Here is an 18,764-nt window from a genome sequence, read left to right on the forward strand (position 1 = left end):
ATAACTTCATGTTTTGGGATTGTGCACTGTATACTGCAAGGAAACAGGTCAATATAGATCGCAGTCTATATTTCTATGTATATCATGTTCTAATGCAAAATATCAACGATAATACAAAGCAATCTAAGTTTCAAATTAAGATCAGCCAACATAGGCAGAAAGCATCTCTAGGACCAAGTTTGGATATTATCCTACTATTGTCAAAAGGATTTCGGTACACAACTGTACAAAACTGTCTGAAAATCCATCATACAATATAGATGACGATAACTCTGATTTGAATATAAGCCTATAGATCTGGTTTACTTATGGGTGCACTTGAAGCCACCGCAAATGGACAAGATCACGATGAGAATCAATGCCACAACAATAGCTAAAACTATCAGCTTTATCTTCATGTTCTCCCACCACATCTTTCTCCTTATTTTTGTACCCTGAGTCCTGAAATCTTGTGCCTGCACCCAAAATAGCAACTCCTTAAATACATATCATTGGTATTGTAACATCCATAATTATGTGAACACCTATGCAAATAAAAATTGACAATTTACATGAAGAAAACGAGGAAACAAGAGTTTTCATTTATACGTACACACTGAGCTAAAATTGTTGAAAGAGGTAAGTAAATCAAGGAAAGATTAGTAGCCATAAAACTATATTCAAGTATACACTATTTGCCTGTGAATCAATAAGTTCAATCTTCTGTTATGGAAAATGAATGATTTCAATGTAAAGAATTGAATGGCAAGGTATTAATTTAAATGAATTCAATGTCAAAATGAGATCACCTGTCAGGATATAATCATGTAACGATGTAAGTACTGTAATAATGTAATATACTGACCTGAGAACGAAGGTTCTCTGTTTTGTCCACCAAGAGCTCAATTTTTTCACCTCTGTCAAGAACCTGAAACCAGAATGTCCTAAACAATCATATCCTTGATATATATACCTCTTAACATATACAAATACCTCGTAAATGACTAATTGCTTCATCCCTAAAGCACAAAGGGACGAGCAAAACCAACCATCAATGGTAACCAGTAATCAAAGAATACCATGAGGTCCATGACATGCTCTATACCTTCTCAATATTTTCCATCATTACTCCTTTAACTTCTGACACCTGGGCTTTCACTTTCGCAAGCTTGTTAATCTCTTCTGGGTGATCCACACAGTACTGCATCTGCTCCTTCAACTTAGGCCTAAAAACAAGGCATAAAATAAAGAACACATCTAAAACTTAAGGGACATTTCTCAAAACAAGAAAACCAAAATAATTACCCGAATTCTTTGTTTAGGCCTTTGGCAGCAACCGTTGCAGCTTTACCCCCACCATATTTCTTCGAAAATTCATCCTTGACTTTCTCGAGAAAAGCAATCGGAATCTGCCTACCCGCAGACTCAACTGCAACAACACAGTAAGCTGCACCACATAAAGCACATAGCAAGTCAACAAAAGACTAACCAGTAGCCATACCAGAAAGCAACCAACAAAAGGTCAAGCAGAGATGAGCTAACTAATTATCGTATCAAGCAAATTATCTGTACAAGAATCAGATGTCAGTCTGAAGGACAGTAGCCCCCCTACCCACAAAAAAAAAAAAAAAAAAAAAAAAAAAAAAAAAAAAAAATTAGGCCCCATGTAAACTTCAAAACTTCAGGAATCAGGATAACAGAAATCACAGGGCAGATTGCCAATCTAATACTCAAGATCAACGGCACCAGAACATAGAGAAGATTTAGGGGGTAAGCAAAACATGAACATTTAAGTGCTATTCTACCACCATAATTGGGAATGCACTGCACCACCGTATTTTAAAAGCCATTGCCAATTCCAACCGGCATCAACATCCGTGGCTAGCTACAAGACTTGGAATAGCAAAAGGGTAGTGAATATTCAGGGGAAAAAACCTATAATTAATCTATAAAAAATAGATATTTAAGTGCTATTATACCACCATAAATTGGAACGCACTGAACCATATATTTTGATAGCCACTCCCAACTCCAACAAGCATCACTATGGCAAGCCACAAGACTTGGATTAGCATGTTCTGAAATGTACCCCTACAGATTTACCTTAAGCCAACTTCACTTATGTTACTTATTTATAGCGTTGATCAATATCAATTCAGTTGACACGAAATATAAGACACAAATCAAAATATGCGTGTAATTCCTGTATTCAATAGAATTAGAACCTACCCACCTGATTTTATTTCAATAACTTTCCCCCTTTCTTGTGAGGGGAATCCATGAATCTTTCTTAATAGTAAGACATTTGATACATTTCATATCCACAAACAACTGCTCCTCACTGATCCTACCATCTACTAATATTCAAGAGTCCATACCAATTGACACACCCTAGCTGTTGGCTGTCTCACTTTATATTATGGAATCTCAGCTGAAGAGAACATAGTCTATCTCTTATTTCAGGGCACCAAAAATAGTACACAAATAAAGTTGAGAGATAAGGAAAAGAATCTCTGTAACAACACCTTCATCCCTATACTTTGCAAGTCATGGAGAAACACAACAAATTCACAGATTACACACAAAATTAACTTATATCAGGTGAAGCAAACATAGCCTATCTCTTAATTCAGGGCACCACAAATAGTGCGCAGATAGTAACAGCACCTTCATCCCTTTAATGAAATGTATTTTTTTAGGGACATAGAGTTTAAAAATTTTCTCCTACTCTTTTAAGAACAACTTTAAATGAAACGTTAACAAAAAAATTCCATATAACTCTTTGTATATTTATTTTGAAAACTGGTGATCAAAACTCAATATATACGGGGTAATAGCTAAGACCACAAACTCGATAAACAAATCAGCTAAGACCAGAAACTCAAAGTCAACCTATTGTCCTAAAACAAATGGCCTCTGCTCTCAATTTATGTCAAGAATTTCAATTGTTAAAATAAATTATATATACAATCCGGCCACATGTCAATGTCCTCAATACAATTTTCATTACAAAATATCAGAATTAAAATTCCAACTAAAGCAACAAGAAACCCAGCAAACTGTCAAAAACAAAATAGTACCCTATGCTATATATCTCTATTATTATACTTCTCCTTGGTTTCACACAAACTTAAGGCCATTAAAAAAAAAAATCCAAATTTTCGTAAGCCACCAAAATAAAATATCACCATCACCACACAAAATAAATAATGCAATCAATCTGACAATACCCATCATCCAATTACAGAAGACATATAAATTAAATTGACTATCATTATTCAAATTGTCTCATTGATGCCATAAGGTCACAATCATGAAACAACTATTTTGTAAGCAATAGTAACTATTTTCATAACTGACACCATAATAAAATAATACACACACCATAAACAACAAGCTAACTACTTGAATTTTTTTAAAAAAATTACAACGAAGAAATCAAATCTACATCATTAAACAACAGAATGACAGATACATTCGTCATTCATCGTAAGCAAACAAACAAAAACTATACCACATGAACAACATAAAAACAGGTTTCGTTATACGTAGCCCTATAACTCTATAAGCTAAGTAACCACCACGTATAAATCAGTTTCTAAACTCATAACAAAATCAGTTGTCAACTAGTGTTATCATCTCGTCCGATTCCCTTATAAGCAAACTAAAACAATTCATTACCTAAATCACCACGTATTAATCAAACACGTAAGTATGTAACCCATAACAAAATCACGTGTCAATCAAACTAAAACAATTAAATACATTTCCTAAGACGACATCACCACGTATTAATCAAATACAGAACCCATAACAAAACAAAATCACGTATCGATCAAACTAAAACAATTAAAACACATTTCATAAGACGATATCACCATGACACCACGACACACGTATTAATCAAATAGGAACCCATAAGCCATAACAAAATCACGTGTCAATCAAACTAAAACAATTACATACATTTCCTAAAAATAATAATCCCGAACCCATAATAAAATCACGTGTCAATCAATGTTATCAACGTCTGATTTGATCATCGTCGGCACAAAAGGGTACGATAAAAAAAATGACAGAAAACAAAAAATGGTTGAGAAAAAGGATGATGAAATATACTGAATCCATTGTCGACGAGATAATTGAAAGTATGACCATCACAATTGTAGGTAAATTTGCTGCTTGAAGAGGGTAATTTCTGAAGGCATTGAGTTGCAACCGATGTAAAATTCCCAGTAAATTCGGTAAATTCAGCCAAAATTACCGTGCCTCGCGCAACAAAACTATAGATCAAAGATTGTTGCCCCATTTTTTTTTTAAATTTTATTACGAAATTCACCGCCAAAAATTACACGAAATTTTGCATTTGAGAGAGAATTTTTATTAGTTTTTTTAATTGCAGGGAATTTAAGGAAGAAGAAAGCGTGAGGTTGAGTAAAAAGGATATTTATGAATGAATGGGAATGTTGTTGTTTGTGTTTTTGGTTTTGATTTTGGTTTGTTTAGAGAGAGAAAGAAGAGGTGGGGAGGAGAGAGAAAGAGGCTTTACCGGTTTTTATTTTTTTTGTATTTTTGGAATGTTTTTTTTTTTGATGTGTCAACATTTGGGATCATTGCCCAAATTGAAAATTGAAAATTGAAAATGGAGTTTATAAATGGTATAAGTAGCCTTAAGGGTTAAGTATATAAACGCATAATTTAACGAGGTTAGAGCTGGTTATGGGCCGGGTTAAAAATAAAATTTAAAAATTAAAAATTGGGTTGAGCTGTGCTAAAGTTTGGGTCATAAAGTATGGCAAAAAATAGTGAGGTTATTGTGCCATTTGGTTTGAGTGAAAATTATAATAATAAAATAAAAAAAATTAAATAAAAAGAGAGGTTATACACAATTAGTCTATTATGGACCCTGATTTAGCTAGAATAGCTGGACCAGGCCTAATACGCTCGAAATTTTAACAACAGCCCACATGATTTACATCAGTTACTAACCCACGTATATGATTTACTCAAAAACTGCAACATTTCACCTCAATTGCAACTTATCACCTTATTTCTCCATTTACGCACGCATAGTCTCTTTCATCATTTCTCTCTCTATTTTTTTTCTCTTACTAAATACACTAAAATCAACCATGGAAGTTCATGCTCAACAAGATTCTCCGAAAACAGGTAATTTGTGTAAACAATACATAAATTCGTTTAAATTTCGTATAATGTACATAAATTTATGCAAAATTCTTAATTTTTTTACGAAATTGAAATACAATTAAATTTAAGAGTAGTAATTTGAGTTAAGAGTAGTAATTTGTTTATTTTTACTAAAATGTGGAAAAATTCGAGAATTAAATATCCTGTATGAACTAAATGTCTCACAAAATTGGTGGAATTATATGAACATTGTTTAGATTTGTTAGAATTTACTTGTTTGGGTTAATTTCTGTAATTTGTGTGGTTAAATTAAAAAAATTTAATCATTTTTTTTCCTTTTTTTTTTTGTTTGTAGAAAATCAAAACAAAAAACAAGTATTGTATAGTAGATGAAGACAAGGCGTAAGTAAGAAAATTAGTACTCTTATATCCGTATTTAGTACTCTTATATTCATATTTAGTACTCTTATGTTCATATTTTGTAACTGCTATTATTCATATTATTATGAATATGTTCAGATTTTTTTTTACTAAATGTTCAAAAGTATAGGCGTGGTACATTGCGATTGTTCAGATATTTCTACTAAATGTTCTAAATTTGCGATGTTTGAATTTTTTTACTAAATGTTCAAAATTTGCAATTGTTCAGATCTTTTTACTAAATGTTCAAAAGTATAGGCGTGGTACATTGCGATCGTTCAGATATTTTTACTAAACGTTCAGAATTTGCGATGTTCGGATTTTTTTACTAAATGTTCAAAATTTGCAATTGTTCATATCTTTTTACTAAATGTACAAAAGTATAGTCGTGGTGCACCTATTTCTAGATGGATCAGAGTCCATAGAAGAATTTGCGGGTTATACAAAAACAAAACTGGGGGCATTTGCCCAAACCCAACCAATCAAGTCATATAAGTTCAGATAAGGATTTAAAAAAATTCTCATAAGATAACTAAGATAAGATAAGATAAGAATAAATAAGGTTCAACGGAGCATAATAACATCTTATCTAAAGACTAGTAAAGTGCAATAACATGAGAGAATTTGATTTTTACACTATTGATATACTTACTAATGTAAGTATTAAAATCATATATATGTTGTTTAAAATATATATATATATATATATATATATATATATATATATATATATATTTTGTCATGTAAAATGTTGTTACATATTTTAAAAAAAGCAATTAACTTTTAAAAATATTTCACCACAAAAGGCATGAAAAGTTTTGAAATTGTAAAAAACGAATTACTAGTTGTGTTTCTATAAGTTTTTAGTATTTTGAATTTTGAAACTATTGCAATTGAACCAAAATATAAAATGTTAAATGTGATGTCTTAAATCTTAATATAGATTTTTGGGATATTAACTTTATATAATATTTTTTTTTTACCAATACTTTGTACTCCGTAGTATATAATTAGAAAATGTTAATATTCAAAGTTTTATACTCTGTATTGACAAACATGAAAAAGTAAAAGTGACGTAATCTTTCAACGATACGTTACTGTTTCATACGAAATATTAATTAATTCCCCTATCACATCCTTATTTTTACTCATTTTAGGAAAAAAAATAATAAGTTCAGATTAATTATAGAAAATTGAGTTCTAATAAGTATTGATAAGGGCTTACAACTTTAGAATTACATATCAAGTTACACTTAAAGTAAATTTTAATATGATCCGAAAAGGTAATACTCCATATTAGTTCAGAAATGTAAAATTAAATCAATGGAACACAATCCTAATTTTACAACATTTTTAAATCACTATATCTAAAACAAATGTTATGAAATTTATCATGTAAAATGTTTTTAGATTAGGCTTAATGTATACTTCCTTTGCTTTTAATCATTGAAACACACACTTTTTCACCGTATTAAAAAAAGTGGGTCTTACATAATATAACATACTTAAAATAAGGTTGAGGGTTTGTTAGAATATAATTAACTGGGTCATGAGATTAAATTAAAATAAGTGTGTTACAAGTGGAACATATCAAAGTCAATCCGCCCTGAAATTGGGCCCGTTTTGGACAGATTTTTTCGGCTCAAAATCGGACTGGGCCCGACCTAGCCCGAAATATTTTATTTTTTGAACGGGCTTGGGCATGCGCTTTTATGCATTTTTAGTTGATTTTTTTGGCCCGACCTGAGAAAACTTGCATGCCTTGACCATTTTGGGCGGGTTTGGGCATGCGATTTTTCTGGCCTGAAGCTTGGCCTGAGCCAAGAAGTGGGCTGCTTTTTTGGCAACGATCAGGCCCAAACCCAACCCGGCCCGCACTTTGATCAGGTCTAGTTACAAGTATACTAATATAGTGACATTTCCATTTAGAGTAGTGTTGCAAGTACTCTATGGTAAAAAACGAAGAAGTCTTTCATCATTCAAAATATTATACTCCGTACTCTGTACATTTTATTAACCTTTTATAAATCTTAGTCCATATTAAGACTATTAACCTATAATTGCAATATGACAAAAGCTAACGAGTTCTCCTAGGGCGTTAGATAAGATAAATAAAAGTGGAAATATTACAATAAAATAAACATTAATTACACCGATCAACGTGTGATTTTTTCATGCATTAATTACACCCCGAGGTACTTGTTAGCAATATCCTTACAATATTACTGCATTGACACTTGTACCTGTTAGACATTTTAAAGTTTTGCAATTAATCCAAGACCGAGTGATTAATTTGAATACACGTACTACAAGATTTTGTTGATATGCAACCAATGAACCATAATTTTTTTTTGTAGAAATTGAGCTAAAGACCCAGAAACTCCCTCCAATTTGAGAGTGGGACTCTAAAAATGATGAACTGCGGGGTTAAATCTTCAGTTTCCTCGCAATCTCGTTGTTCATCATTCTATTCCCTTGTTCAAAATCGTAAGTTATGCTCAAATTCCCATTTTTCTTCTCTTTTGATTCATAATTACCGACACATTCATCTTCCTAATTGTCCTCACCTTTCTCTCTCCTCTCGCTCTCAATCTCCTAAACCCATTTTCTGCAGCAATTCCCCTGGTTCTGGTTAGTTTTTCACTCTTTTTTGTACTTTATTTTGTGTTCATGATGTTTTTACTCAGATGGGTTGTGCTTTAATTTGTTAATTTTGTACTAAAAATTAACGAATTGGGTTTTAGTTATCCTTTATAAAGAATTGTGCTTTGATTTCTCTGCTGAATTTGACAAGTTGGGTTTGAGTTATTTTTTGAATCTAAATATCTAATTGTGCTTTTTTTTTTTTTTTTTTTTTCTGCTGAAATTGTTGGGTCGAGCTATTCATCAACTTGATTCGTGCTTTGATTTGTTTTTATTTTATTTCTGCTGAAATTGATGAATTGGGGTTGAATTATTCATTGAAATTAATTGTGCTTTGATTTCCCCCTTTAATTCCTGCTGAAATTGATGAATTGGGGTTGAATTATTCAATGAAATTTATTGTGCTTTATATATATTTTTTTTCCTGCTGGAATTGATGGATTGGGGTTGAATATTGAAAATTGTATTTTAATATTTTGTTTCCCCCCTGTTGAAATTTAGGAATTGGATTAGAGTTTTCATGGCTAGTTTCGGTGAATTTATTTGCAACTTTATTGTTGTTTGAATTAAGTATGAATTGCTGCCTTTAAAGAAAAAAAAAAAAATCTATACTATATATTAACCTTTAACCGTCTAAGCCAATCACCGACCACATTATCAATTTGTACCAAAAAAAAACTACATAAGTGAAAAGCACAAGGTTTAATTTAAAAAAAGAAATTAAGATACTTAAAGGATAAGCTCAATAAGTATTCAATGTAACTTTCCCTCAAAAAAGTATTCAATGTAACTATTACCTCATACCTCCTAAGGACAAAAGGATTGTCAAATTTATCTATGTAAGTATAATACATGAAAACTATAATACAATAATATATAATAACGTATGATCCGGGGGGCTAAACACTAGTTAAGTATGAATTGCTGAAATCTACGAGTAACAGGACTTTTTAAAGTAGCTAAAAAAATACAAGTACTTTGATTTGACTACCTTTTTTGAGTAATGCAGTAGTGTAAGTTGTTTGCATCTTTAATGTACGCAACTACGCACTAAATTGGACCTGGTGTTGGCATTCTATGTAAGAAAGAACTATGAAATTTATTGAAAGGTTCAATGCTCCAATCATCCGTCGGGATCTGATTTAGTTAGCATGTCAATTACACAAGACATTTTTGGGAGAATATATCAAGGTCGAAGCTCGGGGTTTATGAGTTTTTGAGGAGTAAAGAGTTTCACTCTTGCATAGAAAGATGTTTTTTTAATTGACTTTGTATGTTGCTGGCAATGGTTGCTTGTATGATTTGTGAAGCTTGTACTAGCTCTCATTTATGAACTCTAATGGTACATACGAAGCTAGGTTCCCATAATTGTACAGCCATGGTAAGGCAACAATAAATATATACGTATAGTTAAGTCATTGTAGAAGAGGGCATGAGTAAAATAGGTACTTTTTCGCTAAATTTCAAGGATGGATGAAGACCTATATGAATAAGTGGAGTTTACGGGATTGCTTCCTTTGTGCTTGTGGAAACTTGTTCTGGGGAGGTGTGGAAAAGCTGTTAGGTGATGATAATTAGATAATTCGTTGTTCATAGATATATTTTATGGAGTATATTGTTGTTGCTTGATTTGCTGTAAGCTGTCAGTTGATGGAGTTAAGGGTCTTGAACAGAAATGATACAGGACCAATTTGCAAAAATTTGATTTGCAATTGAAACATTTTTTTTTTTTCAAATTGTATCATCCTAGGCTACGATATACTTCGTACTATGCTAGGGGAAGCCGCTTAAACTTACACATGTGCTGTTAGCTGTCCAGTTTACCTGTTTCACTATTGTAAATTACGAAGTACTAAACATGTTATTGTATTCAAGTTCCATGCTTTGTAGCTTTGTGAGGGTGGGTTTAATTCGCTTGGATTTTGGGTTACTCCTAGATTCTCTATTGACTTGTTCCGATTAACATGCAAGTGAGTTGTATTCATCTCAAGGCCACGGAATCACTCTAAGGTATTGTGAGTTTAGCAGTTTAAATCAGATATGAAAGATGTTACTAGTAAATGTATTTTAGACGTGGCATCATGCTTATACTTCATATTTGTTAGTCGTATTTTACTGTTGCCTGCCTTATCAATCTATTTGATCCCTGAGGTAATAAATTGTGCAGGTGAAAGTGACAGCAAAACTGTCCTTGATGCATTTTTCCTGGGAAAAGCTCTTGGTGAAGCACTAACTGAAAGAATTGAATCTACCGTTGGTGAGATTCTGAGCACCGTCGGCAGGTTGCAAGCTGAGCAACAAAAGCAAGTTCAGGAATTTCAGGTGAGGACTACATAAAAGTTATGGACTGAACAGCCAGTTTCTTCCATGTCTGTGTATGCAAGTTATGCTCGCATCTGTGGAGCTTTGTATTGAATTCAAGTTATGCTCATGTTAGAAAGATTGCCTACAGAACCCCTTTGAATCCCCTCCTGTGAAAGAAAAAAAAAAATGAAACCTCTAGGGCATTGGTTTTTTTTTTTTTTTTTTTTTTGGGGGGGGGTGGGGTGGTGCAAAGAATCAATTTAACCAAATCTTTTCGGTACACATAAAAGAGCTCAATCCTGTGACACTTTTAGTTTCCATTGTAGGACGATGTGCTCGAAAGAGCCAAAAGAGCTAAGGAAAAAGCAGCTCGTGAAGCCCTGGAAGAGCAAGGACGACTCCTTCCAAACTCTAACACAAAGAATTCAGCAGAAAGAAATGTTGCTAGTTCGAGTGCTACAATTTCACGAATTGACCCCATGAATCCAGCTATGCCAATACGTGTGGTTAATCCATATGGCTCTACGTCAAATGGAGATGAAAATAGCAATGTTTCGGATTCTGTATATAGCATAACAATAGATGATTGATTCTTGCCTAGTGAAATATGTTAGAAAGATGCACTAGTTTTCTTGGAATGTTCAACAGAAGGTTTGAATTCACCTTTTTAAATAGATTCATAAGAACTTGTGATAATACAAAGTATATGTTAATGTTACTTGTTACTTCGTACTCCATATATGGTTTTGCATAATTATTTAATAAGGCCATGAGCCGCTTGTTTGTTCATCAGTCCATTTGAGAAGAGATTTAGCCGCTTAATATACAGATACAGACACTTAATTATTGCTAGCTAGTTTGATAACGTGAATCACATATTCTTGATCAAGACGTTTTTCATGAGACTGCATGTTTTTTTTCGAATTAATTCTTTTTAATTATTGCATTTTAATATACCTGTCAAAAAAATAAAATAAAAAATAGTATTCGTAAAATAAATTTGTAAAAAGACCTAATTTATTTGTCCAATAGTAGCTTTATTATTATTCAAAAAAAAAAAAAAATAGTATCTTCATTAATTTTTAAAAGAAATTGCACTAACATTAGCTGACTGAGAAAACAGGGGAATGGGAGGGAATTGTCGGAAGCATCGAAGAATTTGGAGGAATATTTTATAAGAGCGTTTGATTCTGGGAAGGAGGTTTCAAAGATGTTAGAAGTTCTTCATACCCTACTTTTTAGGATATTAAAGGTATTTTTTCAATACCTTTTTTAATTTTTTAAATATTACATTATTATTATTATTATTATTATTATTATTATTATTATTATTATTATTATTATTATTATTATTATTATTATTATTATTATTATTATTATTATTATATGGGCCAATATATTATAATATATTTGTACAAGTTAGCTTTATTTTTTCAGGTTAATTAATTTAATTATTCATCTTTTAAACTTATTTTTACAGTATTATTATATTATAATCTGGCTTGCGTAAAAAATAATTCGATCTACAAATTTAATTTACACAAGCTTATATGGGCCAATATGATAGATGCAATCAACATATTACAAAACATGTACAATATTGCATCAAAAAAAAAAATACATGTACAATATATGTACAAAATAATATAATTTTGAAATATGTATTATTTTGGAATGAAATTTTGGATTTGTAGTTGATAATTTTGAGTTTGATAATTGTGAGTTATAAATTAATTTTGTATTGTTATGATTTGAGCGTAAAATTTTAAGGCCTCAATAAAAATAAATCTAAATATTTTATTTAAGTAAATAATAAAAGTATTTATGTTTGATTAAATATTAATTTAACTTATTTGAACCACTTGAAATAGTTTGATGGATTATTCGCCACTTGACATAATATTTTAGGTAAGACAATTAATAGGCTAATTAACCCGTAAAAGGGTCTTGGTTTAAGAGTTGAGTAATTTAATAATTACTAGCACACCTTGTATGGGAGAGAATTAGAACACCTTGGGTATGAGATTCTATTACTAAAAACCTCAACCAAACAAAAAACTAGGTGGAATGAATTCTAACTCCATTCCAAATGATCCAACCAAGCGACCCCTTATAAATTTTGTATAATAGTCTAGATTCATGTAAAATTTAATGAAATATTTATAAATATAATAAAATTTTACTTACAAACTTTGTAAAATTGTGGGTGATTACATGAAACGAACCTGCAAGTGAATTTTTACAACGTTCCTTGTTATGCTCACTCCTATGATCAACCCATCCAGTTGGACAGTTCGTGACATATATTACTAGTATATAGTTATAACTTCTAACTCGATGGATCACTCAAGTGCTTAAATTAAAAAGGAATCGAGTTTAAGCCAAATTACAGCATTTATTGAAATATAAAACAAATAAAAGCTATAGCACTGACTTGAAAAACAAGAACCTTCACTAAGTACATGTTATGCCTGTGGTTGCATATTGCAAGAAAATTATGTAGATGTATGCCTGTAAAAACTAAAGGAAGAATATGATGAAGGAATGTGTTCTTGGGCAAACAGTTTTAATAGTAAGCTGTATCATGTAGAATGCGAGCTTCCAAAATCTAGGTCATTCAAATTTGGCGAGGCAACTTGAACAGGCTGCATGATAAAACCAGCCTTCTGACAAGCCTCCTGCAGAAGCTCAACTTGCTGGGGTCCCCAGTGGCAAAATGCAACCACAGCCCCTCCACTTCCAGTGAATTTTGACGCAGCACCTACCTCCCGTGCTATCTTCACCATCTTTATATTGATAGCCCCAAGAGCATCATCTCCGAACATACTTCTGCAAAGATAGCAATGCATGCAAATGATGTTACATACAATAGCATAACATTTCCATGGTAATTTAACATGATCCCTTAGGACAGTCAGACAGTGATAAAAACTAGTTCCTCCGTTTTTTTTTTACTTGACCCGCTTTGACTTTTACACTATTCACCACCCATCTTTTGACCGTCTTTTGTGAATAATATGTAAGAAAAAACATATTCATGTGAGATCTTTTTGAATTCATCTCAATAAGTACTATCATAACATATAACTTTAATAATTTTTACTTATGTATAATTAAAGTTATTGAACGTTAAAGTTTTGCATTGACAAAATGACAAGCATGATAAAAGGAACAAGTCAAGTAAAAAAGAACCGAGGAAGTATATTGCTAACACTCTTCATTTTACCTCAAGTACCATATAGGATCCTTGATATTCTGACTTGAGTATGGATACAAAGATACTTCAACTTGTGCCAAAAACAAGCAAAATTTTCACAAAATAGCCGGAAAGGACAGTTGGACACGTACTCATGTCCGACTAGGTGAGTAACAATTCTTCTCTAAGTGTAGCTCAGAAGTCAAAAACAACATTAAAATACTGTGTGTGTGTGTGTGTGTGTGTGTGTGTGTGTTGCTTTTGATTTGGTTATGTACAAACAACTTAATGGACAAGTATCTTTTCTGCAATAATTATGCAATTGCATGTGGCAAATATAACAGACGTAATGCAAACACTTTACCTGCGGAGGTCAAAATTGTGATTCATCAGAGATGCCAATTTTTCATAGTCTTTGTCCAGTAAAGCTTGTCTTCCCTCCACAGCCAAACTTGCAACTTCATTCATCGTTGATCTTATAAATTCATCACCTTCTAGCCATCTTTTTCTAACAGTACTATGCACCTATTCAATACATAAAATCAAAGAAATTTCTGAAGTATCATTTTATTTAGAAGGCTGAAATTTACTTCTAGGCAATCTAAGAAAAATGGTTGGGAGGTCTCTTCAGAGGATGTCAGGTCTACAACTTACTTCGCATTGCACATTTGCACACATGTATTAGCAAGATCACCAAGCTATACAATGAACTAGATCACAAGTAAAACAAGACTGCTAGAATCTTATATCATTTCAACAGCCTGCTTAGTGGGTGGTGGTTATAAATGGTAGTAAATTAGTAATGATAATGAATTATAGGTATTTGTGAAGGAAATGTTCCATGCACATGTCCATGATGATGCACACCCCCAGATGTCTCTTTTTCATCAGAAATTTCATTGCCACTTTAAACGGGGTACTGGGTGGTAATGGAAATCTACAAGCAAAAATAGGTTTATAACATTTTGTCGAATGGTTTTGTCAATGACAATACAGTAAAAGTTGAGGATAACATGAGGAGGACAATATATTCTTGAGTACTAAATGGAAAATCTTAAAGCACAAGGATATCATTTGAATTTTTCTTACTGAAGAATGACCAATCATCCCAAATTATCCTTAAGATTAGGAAGAAGAAGAAAGATATTTACTCCAAAAATTACTTGCTACATGAACCCCTTTTGGATTCTTGCTACAACCTTTTCAGGCAGGCTTTTTTCTCTCTACTTTTTCTATAAAGGCCCCACACAACAACACCTTCTCACCTCTTATTTCTCTATACTTATTCATGATTCTTTGAAACAGTGTAAAAAGCATTTGTAGCAAGTAAATAGAGACATAGGGATTATGAATAACCAATTAGTTTCTATTTGTCAAAAGTATGATTTATAGATATTTATTACTGGTTCAGAGGTCCTGGTGTCGTTATCACAGTTTGCAGTAACAGCATTAGGAAAGAGGATGCGAGAGGATGTTATACAAGAAAAGAACTGGAGATGACAATGGACATTAGACATAGATGAATACATTCTGCTGACCTTTCCTGAGTCACTTGGATTTTCAGCATAGATGAGGTAGAGAGGAGGAAGCAGACTGATATCCATTGGTGTATAAATACCATGTCCCAGTTTATCCATGTGATTTTTGCTGAAGTCCTACGAAAAAGGAGTCCACCTCAGGAAAAGAAAGATATAAAATTAGTTAAAATGAAAGTTCTTCCAAATGTGTCAATCTTTACCATAAAAACAAGTCCTCCATAAACTTGTGCCACGCGGTCTTGGAGACCAGCCACAATGCCAAGCTCCTTTTCAGCGTCCAAGATAAGATTAGGTCTCTCCTCTACTTTAACCAGGTGCCTGACTTGGTAAAAGTCAAGCATACAATTCAGGGCAGCACATACAATGGCACTAGAACCTGAAAGTCCTGTCTAAAAGTCAAAAAATAAATTAGTTGCATACTGCTGTAGATTGACATAAACTTCATGCACCAACCAAGAAACACACACAACATACGTAATTTCACATAACCAACAAATTTAAAAGAGAAAAATTCACCTGCCGAGGAATATTTGTATCATACGATAGGGTAAAGTTCCTCTCATGAAGATCAATGTAATGTTTCTTGCAGTATTTGTAGAAAATTTTGCAGATCGCCATAAGCAAACGCACCCCTCCATAGAAACCCTCATTCTCTAAACGATCCACCTGTAGACAGATTTATAAATCTTTTATAAGCTAAGACAAAGCATAACTATAAGATGGTAATCATAGCATAAATTTCAGAAAAAGATAGATTTCTCCCCTCTTTATGTACTTGCACTAACTTTGAGCAAACAGTTCATCAGTCATTGTATGAAACCAATTTTATAATAGTTGTAAACATGATAATTTTGGCTTATGTCATGTGATTGTAAGAGATGGAGGAGGAAGATTTTTGTAGATGATTATACGAAATAATCACTTTTGGTTCATGTAGCCGACCCAATTATGGGATTAAGGCTTTGATTGATTGATTGATCTGATTGATTGTAAACATGGTAATTGACTCTCTAAAATAAGGGGCATTTGGAAACTATTAACAAGACATCAAGTGCCTCTACTGGACTATTTGCAGATTGGAAGGCCCTTTAAAACAGCTCCAATATGAGCATCAAAGATGCAACAAAACCAATCCATAATTCCAACTCAGGACTATCTCAAATAAATATAGTCTATTGTCAATATTATCATAATGAAATAGATAAGCAGCTATAACAACTTTGAACTCTGTGAATAAAGGGGATCATAGAGAAGACCCACTAAATGCAATCACATATGCAGAGAAAAAGAAACACAAATAGTGAAATAGAATGAGACCAAAGAAAGTTTAACTAGCTCAGTAACATAAACTAGGAGGAAGAAACAAATAAAAGGTGTCTATCTGTTCAATGCTTAGAAGCTAAATTCATTACAATCATTTCCTGCAGTTTGATGAAAGAGGAACAAAACCCCTCTACCTATAACTTGTAAAGTACCACAATAGCCAATTGAAAAGAAGTAATCTAAAACATAATCGTCAACAGATCAAGTATTGGACCAGCAGAACTTCTGCCTTCCAGGTGCCAAGGTCATTCCTACATAAATAGCCATCAGACCTCTAAAAGTTACAGCAAGGATCTGGAATGACTCCGATTTATCTGTTGCTCCAGGTTGGAAACATTCCCTAATGATCAAATACATGACTAATTGACTATGGTCCTAATGAATGCTACAGGTAGGAGCAACTTTAATATTTAGGACTATAAATGGATTAAGAGAATAAAAGATATCCAGCCTCAAAGTTAGACTACAAAACCTAAAAATGTTCCTAAGAGCCCATCGTCTCCATGGAATCTTTGCTATTAATATTAATAAGGGAAGTCTCTAGAGATAACCTAGTTCAAGCAACACAATGCATTGAATTAACAGAATGAAAGCATTCTATAAACTAAGTCTGCACTGATTTTGATTTACTAGGCCTATTTGGAGATACAAATGGTATTCTAAGGTATTGTTCGCTAATATTTTACATGGAAAATGTAGTACAGCTTTCATTGAGAAACAAGCACAATTGTCTAGCAGCAATTCAGCTCCAAATAGACTTTGGCGAGAAAGAACTAGACTACCTTATGACAGAACCATTGACTTTGAACTTCAAGCAATCCAGCACTTGCTCACAATCAAGTAGCTACTAGTGTAGAAAAACACAAGTAACTCCAAAGACATGGGCGCTAGGTAACGGTTAAGGTAATTGCAAAGATTAGTGACACTGAGAAGATCATCAATGCTATGAAAAGAGAATCTGGTCTGCAACATCTCCTCGGACCAGAGCTAAGCCCCCTAAAAGCATCTAATATACCACCAGTCACCAGTCACCACTACCAATACTATACATCCATAGATAAGAACTACTTCATATATTGATCAAATGTAGAAAAACTATAGATAAGAACTACTTCGTATATTGATCAAATGTAGAAAAACTACACAATGTACCTTCATCACTGGCTTCTAATAATTCAATTACAGCATTTGAGGGTACATCCTATTTATCCCTCACACTTTTTATTATCAAGTAAACACAGATTCTAAACAACAGAATTTCAGCACAATGCACTAACAATCCATTAACTCGCAATTTCAACACAAATCATTAAGGTGATCCTATTAACGAATAAAGCTCGAGTCTAGTCAGGTCGTGTCATTAAATTATGTTGGGTCAGTTTATCCATGTGGGTTGAGTTGGGGGTTCAAATCAGTTCAATTTCGAGTCGGGTCAATTTCAACATCTCTAATTTCAAAATCAGATTGTGAATAAGCATACATCAATTCATCAATGTCTAAATATAAACCCCAGAAAAATCATTCTAACAGTAAATTAAAACCATACAAATTGAGATAAATAAATTGTACCCAGAAAGAGAGAAAGAGACCATATGATGAAGAGATTGAAACTGAACAAGATCATGAAAATGGTGGGGTTTGACGACAAGATGATCAGAAGGCTCCAAACTAACAGAAGCCCAGAAATTGGAGATACTAATGGAGATGGTTTTGCCGTAGTACACATCACTTGGGTTTCCCAGCAGCCCAATTCTGGCGTAAGCCTTGTGTGAGATGATTTGATCGTTCATCTTTTTGTTATGCTTCTATCAATGGCGGATCCTTTTGATGTGTTTGAAATGTTGAGTTGTTGACAAAGATCCTGAATCAAAGCAAAGGAGTTTTGATGTGTTTCGGTGGATTTGGATAGTTAGAGTGATGCGGGAGCTAAACTTGGATATAGATGAAACTCGTCTTTAGTCCGGTTTTTTTTTAAGTATTACAGTTGTTTTGATCCATTGCGAAACTAACACAATACATTTTTAATATTATTGTACTTTTGTACGGAGTATCACGCTTACCCTTTTTCCATTACCCTCGTACTTAGGGGTGCTAATCGAGCGAGTCGATCACGAGTAGAGGGTTGCTTGACTTGTGCTTGTTAATTTTCCTCATGAGTTACTCGTTTAAAGGTTTAGGTCTCTTGAATTTCAAATATTTGTTGATTATGTTTT

General features: G+C 32.9%; 3 protein-coding genes across 3 annotated transcripts; 1 reads left to right on the plus strand and 2 right to left on the minus strand.

The window, feature by feature from the left end:
- Positions 1–40: 40 nt before the first annotated feature.
- LOC110731876 (vesicle-associated membrane protein 722-like) lies at positions 41–5,015 on the minus strand. The gene is made up of 5 exons (XM_021911787.1): positions 4,099–5,015; positions 1,285–1,426; positions 1,085–1,205; positions 845–907; positions 41–455 (listed from the first exon to the last, which is right to left on the minus strand). The coding sequence occupies exons 1-5, from the start codon at positions 4,286–4,288 to the stop codon at positions 303–305; spliced, it is 669 nt and encodes a 222-aa protein (XP_021767479.1). The 5' UTR covers positions 4,289–5,015; the 3' UTR covers positions 41–302.
- A 2,804-nt stretch (positions 5,016–7,819) lies between these two features.
- On the plus strand, positions 7,820–11,286 carry LOC110731877 (uncharacterized protein At4g13200, chloroplastic-like). The gene is made up of 3 exons (XM_021911788.1): positions 7,820–8,178; positions 10,358–10,512; positions 10,821–11,286. The coding sequence occupies exons 1-3, from the start codon at positions 7,959–7,961 to the stop codon at positions 11,082–11,084; spliced, it is 639 nt and encodes a 212-aa protein (XP_021767480.1). The 5' UTR covers positions 7,820–7,958; the 3' UTR covers positions 11,085–11,286.
- Positions 11,287–12,848: 1,562 nt separating this feature from the next.
- On the minus strand, positions 12,849–18,536 carry LOC110731878 (glucuronokinase 1-like). The gene is made up of 6 exons (XM_021911789.1): positions 18,141–18,536; positions 15,745–15,894; positions 15,429–15,617; positions 15,229–15,345; positions 14,055–14,215; positions 12,849–13,323 (listed from the first exon to the last, which is right to left on the minus strand). The coding sequence occupies exons 1-6, from the start codon at positions 18,339–18,341 to the stop codon at positions 13,077–13,079; spliced, it is 1,065 nt and encodes a 354-aa protein (XP_021767481.1). The 5' UTR covers positions 18,342–18,536; the 3' UTR covers positions 12,849–13,076.
- Between the last annotated feature and the right edge of the window lie 228 nt (positions 18,537–18,764).

The sequence above is a fragment of the Chenopodium quinoa genome, unplaced genomic scaffold, assembly GCF_001683475.1.
Source record: "Chenopodium quinoa cultivar QQ74 unplaced genomic scaffold, ASM168347v1, whole genome shotgun sequence".
NCBI classification, from domain to species: Eukaryota; Viridiplantae; Streptophyta; class Magnoliopsida; order Caryophyllales; family Amaranthaceae; genus Chenopodium; species Chenopodium quinoa.

What these genes read in the sequence shown, in the direction of transcription:
- LOC110731876 (XM_021911787.1), bottom strand. Translation starts at nt 4,288, where the DNA reads ATGGGGCAACAATCTTTGATCTATAGTTTTGTTGCGCGAGGCACGGTA. An exon ending in GGCCTAAACAAAGAATTCGG is followed by an intron (nt 1,206 to 1,284) that starts GTAATTATTTTG and finishes CCTTGTTTTTAG; the next exon opens with GCCTAAGTTGAAGGAGCAGA. An exon ending in CAGAGAACCTTCGTTCTCAG is followed by an intron (nt 456 to 844) that starts GTCAGTATATTA and finishes TTTTGGGTGCAG; the next exon opens with GCACAAGATTTCAGGACTCA.
- LOC110731877 (XM_021911788.1), top strand. Translation starts at nt 7,959, where the DNA reads ATGATGAACTGCGGGGTTAAATCTTCAGTTTCCTCGCAATCTCGTTGT. An exon ending in CAGCAATTCCCCTGGTTCTG is followed by an intron (nt 8,179 to 10,357) that starts GTTAGTTTTTCA and finishes TAAATTGTGCAG; the next exon opens with GTGAAAGTGACAGCAAAACT. An exon ending in AGCAAGTTCAGGAATTTCAG is followed by an intron (nt 10,513 to 10,820) that starts GTGAGGACTACA and finishes TTTCCATTGTAG; the next exon opens with GACGATGTGCTCGAAAGAGC.
- LOC110731878 (XM_021911789.1), bottom strand. Translation starts at nt 18,341, where the DNA reads ATGAACGATCAAATCATCTCACACAAGGCTTACGCCAGAATTGGGCTG. An exon ending in TTCAATCTCTTCATCATATG is followed by an intron (nt 15,895 to 18,140) that starts GTCTCTTTCTCT and finishes ATCTGTCTACAG; the next exon opens with GTGGATCGTTTAGAGAATGA. An exon ending in ATGGAGGACTTGTTTTTATG is followed by an intron (nt 15,346 to 15,428) that starts GTAAAGATTGAC and finishes CCTTTTTCGTAG; the next exon opens with GACTTCAGCAAAAATCACAT.